We start from the raw sequence: 12,912 nt of genomic DNA, 5'->3' as shown, positions 1-12,912 counted from the left end.
CAAAATTTTTAGTACAGTGTTAAAAATGTTTTATAGCCAGGTACAGTGGCACATGCCTATAGTCCCAGCTAATAGGTAGGCTGAGGTGAGAGAATTGCTTCAGCCCAGTTATTCAAGGCCAGCCTCCTGGGCAACAAGACCCCATCTCTTTAAAACAGTAATTTTACATGCTTTCTTTAAGGATTTTGTAACTTATTTTATAATTATTTTAGAAAAAGGATTTTATAATTAATTTAGAAAATTTTATTCTGTTAGTATTCACTTACAGGAAGAATTATGTTATCAGACTTGTATCACTAAAGGAACTGGAAGAAATATACACATTTACACACATACACACAGTAAGTTTCATTTACCTTGGAACTCATTACTCAGTCTCCATTTCCTTTGAGTCATTTGTAATGGTAATAACTAGAATTAATAGTAATAGCCTTTAATTTTTGATAGTATGGAGTTAGCCTATGCTCCGTTGCCCTATTAAGAGTAATCAGTAAAAACTTGGTACTATTTCAGCTGATTCAAGCATCTGGGTCTCCAAGAGGTCTCCTACCAATGGTTGGGTGAGTGTTCTTGGATATTTAGTGACCTCTCCGTTTCTGGATTTCAACATCTTTTGAAACACTGCAGAGTTTTTAAATTAAAGATTCTTCCTAGTGTTTTTGCTTTGTTTTAGGCCTTTGTTAACTTCCGTATTTGTAGTTCATCATCACTTTCCAGATTTAATTAGCCATAAACGTTTTTCTACTTGTTTACTTGGGCTTTTTTTATTTGCTTTCAGTAAAATAATTTTAGAGATTTCCAAATGGTCTGACCAAGATGGAGCTCAAATATAATAACAATATATTTTAAATGGTCTTAACTCTTTTATTAGTTTGCCATTTGAGTTCTACTATTAACTCTACTTTGAAGTAAAAGGCAAGAAGTATGATTTTAAAGGCAGGAAATATTTCTGAGTCTTTGGAGTAGCATATAACACGTTGTTAAAATATCTTTTTAGTGCAGATTTTTTTCCCTGAAAATATCCCAAATGCAGTCATTTTTAGGGCTTATGGATATGGGTGGCATTAATATTCCTGATACTTTAAATCTTTTGCTTAGTTTAAGGAACATATGCATGTTGATCATCTTGCTAAAACATAAATCTTTTAATATTCTTATGGTAACGAACTTACTGTCTTTCCCAACTTACGCTTTTTGAGATGGTGCTAATGATAAATATAACCTATTATTATTGAGAATATCACTACCTGGGATAATGATGTTGATTGGTATCATCAGTTATGATTGAGCACTAAACCTTTTTAATGCTCTATCTCATTTAATGCCAAAACAATATTAAGAGGTAGGTGCTGTTTAACAGATAGGAACAATGGAGCTCAGAGAAGTTATATAACATGATTTTTAGTTCTGTGTTATGAACATTTGAGCCATCCAGAAGAAGTTCAAAAAATGAACAGTGTTCTGTGTGAGGAGCACCTAGATTCTTTTAAGTACTAGGTAGAAAACACTTCCCATTCTCTGCTAGTTAGCAGACTAGGATTAGAATTATTTTATTTGAATTAAGCAGGCTAGAGAGTAACTATGAGGAATACTCTGTATTTCTCATAGGTTTCTATTTTTTCTTCATAAGGCTTCTGAACAATTTCAGTGATTAATCCCTTACAGTGCTTAATAATAGGTAGGTTGTAGGAATGCCCCTGTCATTAAACCTTCTCAAGAATGGTGGAAGCTTATTACTTAGTTTCAGCTCAGGCAATTCATTGTATTTAGAAGCTAGTCAAAACTACTCTTTCAGGGTTGAATAAGTTGAATGCAAAGAGGAGGATGTTCTAGGACATAGGTAAACTTTTAACTAGTTTTGTATATTCTTTACTTTAGAAATGTTTAAAAATTGAATTCCTTCTAGACGTTAACTCTAAAATTAACTAGAGTGCTAGAATAGAGTCAAATCTCCGTAACAGGGACTTTGTTTTGTTTCTTGCAGAATCTCAGCAACTAAGACAGTACCTGCATCTTAGGTCCTGAGTTAATATTTCTTTGGTGAATAAATGAGTACTAAACCTAGATATCTTTCAGTTTCTCTAAATATTCAGTAGTGTTAGTACGTCATTTCTTCTGTTTTGAAGAAGTAAATTATTTTGTATGTACATATAGTTTACCTTTCTCTGCTTTGTACTTAAAGTATTACTGTGTATAGTTTGAATATCAGTTTGTTTGGAATGTTGATAAATGTAGGCATATAGATGTAAAATGGCTTGTTCACAGGTATCCTTATAAAATGTAAACTGAGTTATTTTGGCCTTTAGCTGCAGATTCTCTAATCACCTGAAATGTTTGTGTCACTGGCTTATGATTCAGGAAAATGTCTCATCTTTTGTTTTTAAAATGAAGGCTGCTGGACTTGACTAAATTGGACAGATGATATGTACATAGTAGCTCAGCAAATCATACTGCTATCTATATAATAAAACAAAGCCATCCTTTATCAAAATGTAATATGTTTTTCCTGCTTTCTTTTAATGCCCACATATGCTTAGCATTCATGTACCCACAATTCTGTGTTTTTTTTTTCTGAAGACCTTCTTGATGGATTTGACCTTCTTGATGGATTTGATGCCGTTAGTTGAAAGCTCCTATTAATGAACTCTTTTCCCTTAAATTAATTGATAGCCAAGTTTTATATTGGTTTTCCATGCTTTTTGGGAACACAGGCCCTTTTTCTTTCAAACTGTTAATTTTTTTGTTTTATACTATAGCAGGATATAAAAACTAGTATGGTTCACTAATCAGTTGGGTTATGACTGATGATAAAGTAATTGATTTCTTTAAAACAGGTAGTGTTAATCCTTTAGATTGCTTTTCTCTAAATGCAGACATCCTTGATTGACTATGTAAATTTAACATGATTCATTCAGGCCTTAAATGTTTCTCGTATAAGTGTTAGTTTGTGATGTCATTGTGGTCATACTTTGAATATCTCTTCTATGTGTTGCCCTTTTTGGAACTCAGGGAATTTTAAGTGCCATAAAATAACTCATATACCATTATGAGCTGCATTCAGAGGTGTTCATGAAAAGATTTTTCTTCTTTTCTTACTAGGTACTTGTAAGTAAACAAAAAAGATTTTTGATTTTTCTTCTTTTCTTACTAGGTACTTAAAAGATTACAAGGTACTTTTCTTACTAGGTACTTAAAAGATTTTTCTTCTTTTCTTACTAGGTACTTGTAAGAAAAAGTACCCTTACTAGGTACTTTTTCTTCTTTTCTTACTAGGTACTTATAAGTAAACAGATTCGAAGAACACACTCGAAATTAGAACTGGATTGAAGACTTTCTATGTTTCTGATAAAAATCTCACTTTTAGTTGCAATTCCATCCATAGAAGGAATTAAGGGAGATCTACCAGGTCATCCATCATTACCCAGATTCTCATCTTCCTTTGACTTTTTAATTCCCTAATTCTTTCCAGTCTCCTACCCCTTTACAAGCACCCAAATTCTTCCTACTATGTCTTCTGGAACTTTGGTCTTTTCATCAGCAGAATTCCTCAGTCTCTTCTCTAAGTGTTCCTCTTTCTTTATTGCTGTAATGGAAACCTATGTGTTCATAAAGCATGCTTTTGTAGCTTCTTACCTGCTGATTGTTTTTAATTCATTACTTTATATAACATGAGGCAACTGGCAGGCAACTTGCAACATCTTTGTATCTGCCCCACTTGCTCAAAAACATGACCTTCTTTGAAGCACATGACATTAAAGTATTCCATCTGCATTATCATCTCTACATGGCTTTTTACTTTCTTCCTCCCAAATACTATTCCCATCATAGCTCATGTTGACTTCAAAATCTGTGTAGCTGATACATCTAACACCCTGGCCGCTTAGTTACTTGATCTCTTCGTTTCCAATGCTCTTTTTTCCTTTGTTTACTCTAGCCACTTTTTCCCGTATTCTTACACCTTTGTCACCTCCTAAACCCAATTTTACCTATCCCTTTTTCTGACTACCATCTTATCCCAATACTCTCATTCCAGTATTTTTTTTTTTAATTATACTTAAAGTTCTGGGGTACATGTACTGGTCGTGCAGATTATACACATTTACAAGATACATGCGATATTTTGATACATGCATACAATGTGTAATAACCAAATATCCATCACCTCAAATAGTTACCGTTTTTGTGTTGAGAACATTTCACATCTTTGCTTCTAGCTATTTTGAAAAATACAATATATTGTTATTAACTGTAATCACCCTACTATGCCACCAAACACTAAAACTTATTCCTTCTATCTAACTGTACATTTGTACCCAACCTCTTCATCCCCTCTCCACCACGCTTCCCAGCCTGTGGTAAATATCATTTTACTCTCTACCTCCATGAGGTCAGTGTTTTCTTAAGCTCCCACATATGAATGAAAATGTGTGATATTTGTCTTTTTGTGCCTCGCTGATTTCATTTAGCAAATGGCCTTCCAGTTCCATCCATTTTGCTGCAAATGGCATGCTTTTATTCTTTTTATGGCTGAATAGTATTCCATTATGTAGATATACCACATTTTCTTTATCCATTTGTGGACACTTAGGTTGAATTCAAGACTATTGTGACTAGTACTCCAATAAACCTGGGGATACATGATATACTGATTTCCTTTCTTTGATATACTGATTTCCTTTTCTTTGATATACTGATTTCTTTTCCTCTGAGTAGATACCCAGTAGTAGGGTTGCTGGATTTTATGGTGGTTCTATTTGTAGATTTTGAGAAACCTCCCTACTGTTTTCTATAATGGCTATACAATGTACACTCCCACAGACTGTAAAACAGTTAGTTCCCTTTCCTTTACATATAAGCCAGCATTTGTTATTATTTGTCTTTTTCATAATACCCAGCCTAACTGGGGTAAAGTGATGTCTCATGGTGGTTTTGAATTGCATTTATTTCCCTGATGTTAGTGATGGTGAACATTTTTTTCATATGCCTGTTGTCCATTTTTGTGCTTTGTTTTGAGAAATGTCTTTTGAAGTCATTTGCTCACTTTTTAATGGGATTATTTGTGCAAGTATTAATTTTTTTTTCTTTTACCTCATTGCAGCCTTCAATCTGTAGACCACACCACTTTCACTGTTTATCTCCTCATGATTTCACTTCTCTCAGTATTCAGCTCACATACTGTGCTTGAAAATTGTGATCATTTTTCATATAAAATCTTAACTCCCTTTCTTCCTCTCTTTGCCTTTGTCATATTTGACACTCAGAACCTTTTCTGTGTTTTAATTCAGTTCTCATTTATTACACACTTACTCTGGAATAGCTGAACATGACAAGAGGAAAACATCCAGTGATGCTGTTTTTCTGAGTCTCCTTTATCTAGTCCATTTGCTGTCTTATAGGTGGTTATCTTATCTCTCTCTCCTCAAACCTCCACCAACTAAAAATTCTCCTTCCTTTTTGTAGCAGAATCACCTTCTATTATACTGTATGCTCTACTTATTTTATTTATTGTTTGTTATCTGTTGACTTCTGCTAGAATATAAACACTATGAGTAATTGAATTTTTGTTAACTAATATATTTCAAGGACTAGCATGCAGTAGATATTTAGTAATAATATTTGTTATTGTCCATACTTTTGCCATCTCCATTTTCCACCTTCCCTTCTCTTTTCAATACATCCTAGTTAGAGTTTCTTTCCTATGACTCCACTAAACTTGTTTTATCAATTTCACTGATAATTACATCTTGTCCTATTCAAAGGAATGCCAGCCAGTTCTCATCTCAGCCTTTCAGCATCATTTGATAGAGCAGATCATTTTCTTGGTTTCTGGAAAATTATACCCTTTGGATTTTTTTTTTTTTTTTTTTTTTTTTTTTTTGCCTTTCTCACAAATTGCTTCTTTCACATGATTCTTACTGGTTTTCTTCTTTTTGACCTTTAAATGTTAAAGAACCCTAAGAGTTAGTCCTCAGCTGTTTTCTCTTCATGATTCACATCCACTCACTTGATGAGACCTCATTCAGTCCTATGACTTTAATTGTCATGTGTGTGCTGATGATAATTACATATTCAGCCTAATCCTAAACTTTCCTTCTACTTTACCAACTCTTATATCTAACTACCTAGTTGACATTCTTCACTACAATGGCTAATAGGCATCCCACAATGACCTGACCAAAACTTTATTTTAATCTATTCCCCTTCCCCAGCTTTTTCCATCTTTGTGAAAGGTATCACTCATGACTCAGTTGGTCAGGCCAAAAGGACAGGAGGAGCCTTCTTTGATGTCTCAGTATCTTTTATAGCCCCACGTGAAACCTATTATCAAGTCTCTACCCTCAAATCAATTCTAAATCTGACCATGTCTCATCATTTCCATTGCTACTACCCTAATCTAAGGCCTATCCGGTGTGGTTATGCTACTAAAGAGCCTTCTAACTGGTCCTTTTGTTTCTACTTCTCCCCCTTCTTAACAATTGAGCTTTCTTTACAAAAAGAAAAAGGATGTTTCTCAAGCATCAACCAGATCATTATTCCTCCATTCGAAAACATCTAGTGGCTTTACATGTCATTTAGAATAAAATCTCTCAAGGACTCTATGTGGTCTAGTTCTGCCTCCTCCTTGACCACATCTTGTTGCTCATTCTCTTGAATACTTACTGGCTTTTTGCTTTCCTCAAATGTGCTAACCATATTCTCTTCTCAGGATCTTTATACTTGCTGTTATCTCTGTCTGGAATCCTGTTTCTACCAGTGCATATTGCCAATTTCTTCATGTCATCAAATATTGCCCCTCTGCTGATGATGTGCTGCCCTGACCACCCTATTGAAAATTCATCTCAGTCACTCTTTCCTGTTATTTTTTTTAAAGTCTCCCTGACTCCTCTTAAAATCTGTTTATCTACCACTGCTTCTGGAATATAAGAAGAATATAGGCAGGGATTTTGTGTTATCCCTAGCACCTAGAATAGTACCTGTCAACATTAACACTCAATAAGTTAATTGAGTGCATTTAAACCTTTTAGAAAAGAAATGTTTTCAGAATCAAAAGCAATGCTTTAAAATCATGATGGCCTTTGGTTTTTAAAAAATGTAACTCAACTGCAGTATGTTAGACCTTTAGACAAACATGAGTGAGTCCTGGCAGGTGACAAGTAAGTGCTAATATTCTGAGATGTTCTAGGGATCAGCCAAACATACTGAAAATATAAGTGATTCTAAATTCCTTTCAGAAATGTTTAGTCATTATTCTTTCAGTGCTTTTTTACATCCCTAATAACCTTTGGAATAAATGTTTAAATTTGAGGGGAACAGATGCAGGCGTTGACAAACCTAGCAAAAACAAGCAGTGGGGAAAGGACTCCATGTTTAATAAATGATGTTGGGAAAACTGGCTAGCAATGTGCAGAAAGCAGAAACTGGACCCCTACCTGTCACCTTACACTAAAATTAACTCCAGATGAATCAAAGATTTAAACATAAAACCTAACACCATAAAAACACTTGAAGAAAACGTAGGCAAAACTATCCAGGACATAGGCATAGACAAGGACTTCATGACTAAAACACCAAAAGCAATGGCAGTAAAAGCCAGGATAGACAAATGGGATCCAATTAAACTCCAGAGCTTCTGTACAGCAAAAGAAACCATCATTAGAGCTAATCGGCAACCAACAGAATGGGAAACAATTTTTGCAATCTACCCATCTAACAAAGGGCTAATATCCAGAATCTACAAAGAACTAAAACAGATTTACAAGAAAAAAACAAACAACCCCATTCAAAAGTGGGCGAAGGATATGAACAGACACTTGTCAAAAGAGGACATATATGAGGCCAACAAACATAGGAAAAAATGCTCATCATCACTGGTCATTAGAGAAATGCAAATCAAAACCACACTGAGATATCATCTCACTCCAGTTAGAATGGTGATCATTAAAAAATCTGGAGATGACCGCTGTTGCCCACGCCTCAGAGTTACCGATTTATTCTTGAGACTCTTCTACTCTCATCTGTCCTCATGGATGAACTTCAGGATGTTCAACTCACAGAAATCAAACCACTTCTAAATGATAAGAATGGTACACGAAACTTCCAGGACTTTGACTGTCAGGAACATGACATAGAAACAACTCATGATGTGGTCCACGTCACTATAAGAGGCTTACCCAAAGGAAACAGACCAGTTGTACTAACATATCATGACATTGGCCTCAACCATAAATCCTGTTTCAATGCATTCTTTAACTTTGAGGACATGCAAGAGATCACCCAACACTTTGCTGTCTGTTATGTGGATGCTCCAGGCCAGCAGGAAGGTGCACCCTCTTTCCCCACAGGGTATCAGTACCCCACAATGGATGAGCTGGCCAAAATGCTGCCTCCTGTTCTTACCCACTTAAGCCTGAAAAGCGTCATTGGAATTGGATTTGGAGCCGGGGCTTACATCCTCAGCAGATTTGCACTCAATCATCCAGAATTTGTGGAAGGCCTTGTGCTCATTAATATTGACCCTTGCGCTAAAGGCTGGATTGACTGGGCAGCTTCCAAACTCTCTGGCCTGACAACCAATGTTGTGGACATTATTTTGGCTCATCACTTTGGGCAGGAAGAGTTACAGGCCAACCTGGACCTGATCCAAACCTACAGAATGCATATTGCCCAAGACATCAACCAAGACAACCTGCAGCTCTTCTTGAATTCCTATAATGGACGCAGAGACCTGGAGACCGAAAGACCCATACTGGGCCAAAATGATAACAAATTAAAAGCATTAAAGTGTTCTACTTTACTCGTGGTGGGGGACAGTTCGCCTGCAGTTGAGGCCGTGGTCGAATGTAATTCCCGCCTGAACCCTATAAATACAACTTTGCTAAAGATGGCAGACTGTGGGGGACTGCCCCAGGTAGTTCAGCCTGGGAAGCTCACCAAGGCCTTCAAGTACTTTTTGCAGGGAAGGGGCTACATACCATCTGCCAGCATGACCTGGCTCGCCCGGTCACGAACCCACTCAACCTCAAGTAGCATTGGCTCTGGAGAAAGTCCCTTCAGCTGGTCTGTCACCAGCAATCAGTCAGATGGAACTCAAGAATCCTGTGAGTTCCCTGATGTCCTGGACAGACACCAGACCATGGAGGTGTCCTGCTAAACAGATGCTCCTCCCCTGGATCATTGCAAGTCCATCCTTCTTCAAATGACCACTCCACAATATAACATTTCATCCAGTAAAAAAAAAAAAAAAAAAAAAAAAATCTGGAGACAACAGATGCTGGAGAGGATGTGGAGAAATAGGAACACTCTTACACGGTGGGAGTGTAAATTAGTTCAACCATTGTGGAAGACAGTGTGACGATTTCTCAAGGATCTAGAAATAGAAATTCCATTTGACCCAGCAATCCCACTATTGCGTATATACCCAAAGAACTATAAATCATTCTTCTATAAAGACACATGCACACGTATGTTCATTGCAGCCCTGTGTACAATAGCAAAGACCTGGAACCAACCCAAATGCCTATCAGTGATAGACTGGACAAAGAAAATGTGGTTACATATGCACCATGGAATAGTACACAGCCATAAAAAACGATGAGTTCGTGTCCTTTGTAGGGACTTGGATGAATCTGGAAACCATCATTCTCAGCAAACTGACTCAAGAACAGAAAGCCAAGCACCATATGTTCTCACTCATAGGTGGGTGTTGAACAACAAGAACACGTGGACTCAGGGAGATGAGCATCACACACAGGAGACAGTTGGGAGGTGTAGGGGAGAGACAACAGGGGGTGGGGGGAGAGGGGAGGGTGGGAAGGGATAACATGGGGAGAAATGCCAGATATAGTATGCACCTAAAGTAAAATAAATTTTAAAAAATTAATTTTTTAAAACTCTACATATTTGATAATAGATTATAGCAACTACAAAAAAAATTTCTTGAGAAGAAAAACTGTTTTTTTAAATTTATTTTATATAATTTGTTAGGAGTTTTTCTAAATAATTTCTTTGAGTATTCTAATTCATTTGAGAAAGTTTAGTAGGTGGGAATGCAGACCTGATCATCAAAAGAGATGTAGTTATATTTTGGGACCCTATGTTTTGAATTACCATCTGTCTTTAGGTAATGCTGCTTCTGTGTGCTCTGTCTCTAATATGGTAGTCAGTAAAATTAGCCTATATTTAATATATTATCTAGCAGTTGATATATACTGTTCAAAATGCTTTATATTTAAGTACTAAATGGGAAGAAACACTTTTATGTGGAAGTAACAGAAGAACTAATATATGCTATATGACTGGTTAGTATTATATTGTCTTAAATAAGCCTTTTTAATGATATTTTTCCCAGTTTTCTTGAATAACTCATGAACTCACCAACTGTATTATCACCTGTGTGTTCTTTTATAGAATGCTACTAATTTAGTTCTTTCTTTTCCCCATTTGTGACTTTCCCCCCAGCACAACTAGCATGTTTGGCTTTATAAAACATATTTCTGGTCCATGAGTAGTTCATTAATTCAACAAAGATTTACTAAGCTCCTACTACATGCCAGGCACTGTTCTACTGAACAAAAGAAAAAATATCCCTGTCTTCATGGACCTTTATGTGCTAGAGAAAGGAGGCAGATAATAAACAAGTAAATTATACTTGTGGTTGAATGTGTATATATACACATCCAAAACTCTCACATGCTGATTATATATGAATATAGAAAAATGCTGTGGGAACAAAATGGAAAGAGGACACAAAGAATAGAGATGGTGATTACATTTTTATAAATGGTAATCAGATGACATTTGAGCAAAGATATAAAAAAAGTTGTAGCAAACTATAGAGATCTTAGGGGAAATACATTTCAGAACTTAATAGCAGTTTTGAGAAATTATGGATTTGCCACATGGTAGGTGGTTGCCATTCCCATTCTACGGTTTTATAGAATGTTTGTTTTCCTCTAAAGAACAATCTAAAATTGTAACATTTTAAAGCAGGAAGAGGTGTTAAAGATTGTCTGTGTTTCTTTACACACAAAGAAATAGTTAATAACTTGACCAGAACAGGTACTATAGGGTAAACAAATAATGAAATAATGTTAGATAATTAATGATTGTCAGTAGCACTTAGCAAAATAAAGAAGACAATTTTTTAAATGTCTGATTAATGGATGATAGTGTTGGTTGAGTGAAATGTGGTGGTTAAAAAAAGAAATAGGGGCTTTAGCTTCCATTCTGTTTGGTAGTGAGTTAAGCCAGAGTGAACTGGTGAAGTAGTGAAATAGATTCCTGAGGTTCATCCTTGTCTGAATCCATGAAAGTAGTTCTGAATCATCAGCTGAGCCATAGGCAAAGCAACTGAATGAAAAAACTCCTCAGAATGAATAAACTGTTTAAAGTTACTTCACTTACAGTTTTTTAGCTCCTAATCACCCAATACTCTATTTGTAGTTTCATTTTTTAATTTGATGAGTCTTCTCATGTCATGATCAAACTTACTTGTAACAACAAACATTTTATTTGTGAAGTCTAATTTTTTTTTTAAGATTCATTGTCAAGTATTTGTGACTCTTTTTCTTTGCCTGACTAATAATGAACATCAAGTGGAAAGATTTTTTTCAATTATAAACTTCAACATTTCTACTGCCCATTTCATTAAATTCAGTCTCCATTAGCAAGGTGTAAGACATTTTGCTTTACAGTTAACATTTCCATTAACTCCTAGAAGTTAGCAAAATATATGCTAGATTATTTCATACTCCATTTCATTGTTTGTGGTGATATTTCCTCCAAGCTTGATCGGCTGATAGTATCACCTTATGAAAACTCTTTCTTAAATCCTACATTAAAGAAATGTCAAATGTATTAACATCCCACATCAGATATTCATAATTAATATGCTTGAAGTATGTGATATGTCCTTTGTCTATAGGCTGCATTAATGACATTCAGTTGAAAAGCAAGAGTCCATTTAAATATTGTCTTCAAAAATAACATTAACTAGAAAGAGATGTACATAAGCATGGTCTGTTACCAGAAGTGCCTTGTTTGGAAGATTTTCTTTCCCCATATATTCCTTGATGAATAATAAAGGATGGTTCTGTACAACATCTTGAATACCTTTACACTCAAGCTTTATGATTTGAACACCATAAAACAAGCATACTTTCCTTTAACATTACCTTAAGAGCTCTTCAGTTTTTCAAGTGGTATACCAACAAAGGTTATAGCTTAATATTGTCTTTACACTTTGCACTTAAAAAGTGATGTTGAGCTGTCTTTGACATCTTGCTATTCTAATATTGTTCTTCCTTGTCTAAAAAAAAATTTGAGGTGGCAGTTTTTCCCCCATAAAAGTTCTCATTCATCAGGATTGAAAATGTGCATAGAGGTTTAAACACATTTGTCAATACTGTAGTTTTTCAAATTAACCGGGGAGTGCTGCTACAGCCTCACTGTTGGCAGAAACTATTAACTGAACTGTGATCCTCAAATTATGTAGTTTATACAGTTCTTAAATTTCTCAAACCATTCTGTACTTCTTTAAAACTCAACTTTTTCACTGAATCATTGCCTTCTTCAGCTGAGGTACACTATAATACAATGTGATTGGTTGGTTACAGCAGAGAGTTTAAGAAATAGTTTATACACACACACACACACACTTTAAGTTCTGGGGTACATGTGCAGAACATGCAGGTTTGTTACATAGTTATACATGTGCCATGGTTGTTTGCTGCATCCATCACCCCATTGTCTACATTAGGAATTTCTCCTAATGCTGTCCCTCCCCAATCCCCCCACCCTCCAACAGTCCCCGGTGTATAATGTTCCCCTCCCTGTGTCCATGTGTTCTCAGTGTTCAACTCCCACTTATGAGTGAGAACATGTGATGTTTGGTTTTCTGTTCTTGTGTTTGCT

At 35.7% G+C, this 12,912-nt stretch overlaps 2 protein-coding genes across 14 annotated transcripts in view; both read left to right on the top strand.

Moving 5' to 3' along the window:
- LCORL (ligand dependent nuclear receptor corepressor like) overlaps positions 1-12,912 on the top strand; it is a 200,321-nt gene that overhangs the window by 68,626 nt on the left and 118,783 nt on the right. The window contains exons 5-6 of one of the 13 annotated variants that reach the window (XM_064366020.1): positions 256-341; positions 514-560. The exons of 10 other annotated variants lie outside the window; for them this stretch is intronic. In XM_064366020.1, the coding sequence (XP_064222090.1) occupies positions 256-341; positions 514-560 (133 nt within the window). Of the gene's footprint in view, positions 1-255; positions 342-513; positions 561-12,912 lie in introns of those variants that run through there. 2 more of the 13 variants (XM_064366021.1, XM_012472354.3) reach the window with 2 other exon arrangements.
- LOC105730899 (protein NDRG3) lies at positions 5,881-9,755 on the top strand. Its single transcript, XM_012472362.3, has one exon. The coding sequence runs from the start codon at positions 8,024-8,026 to the stop codon at positions 9,149-9,151; it is 1,128 nt and encodes a 375-aa protein (XP_012327785.2). The 5' UTR covers positions 5,881-8,023; the 3' UTR covers positions 9,152-9,755.

Source organism: Aotus nancymaae, unplaced genomic scaffold, assembly GCF_030222135.1.
Source record: "Aotus nancymaae isolate 86718 unplaced genomic scaffold, 86718_ANA_hifiasm-v0.15.2.pri h1tg000006l, whole genome shotgun sequence".
Classification (NCBI taxonomy): domain Eukaryota; kingdom Metazoa; phylum Chordata; class Mammalia; order Primates; family Aotidae; genus Aotus; species Aotus nancymaae.
The sequence above is the reverse complement of the archived record's forward strand: the minus strand, read 5'-3'. Positions and strand labels throughout refer to the sequence as shown.

What these genes read in the sequence shown, in the direction of transcription:
- LOC105730899 (XM_012472362.3), top strand. Translation starts at nt 8,024, where the DNA reads ATGGATGAACTTCAGGATGTTCAACTCACAGAAATCAAACCACTTCTA.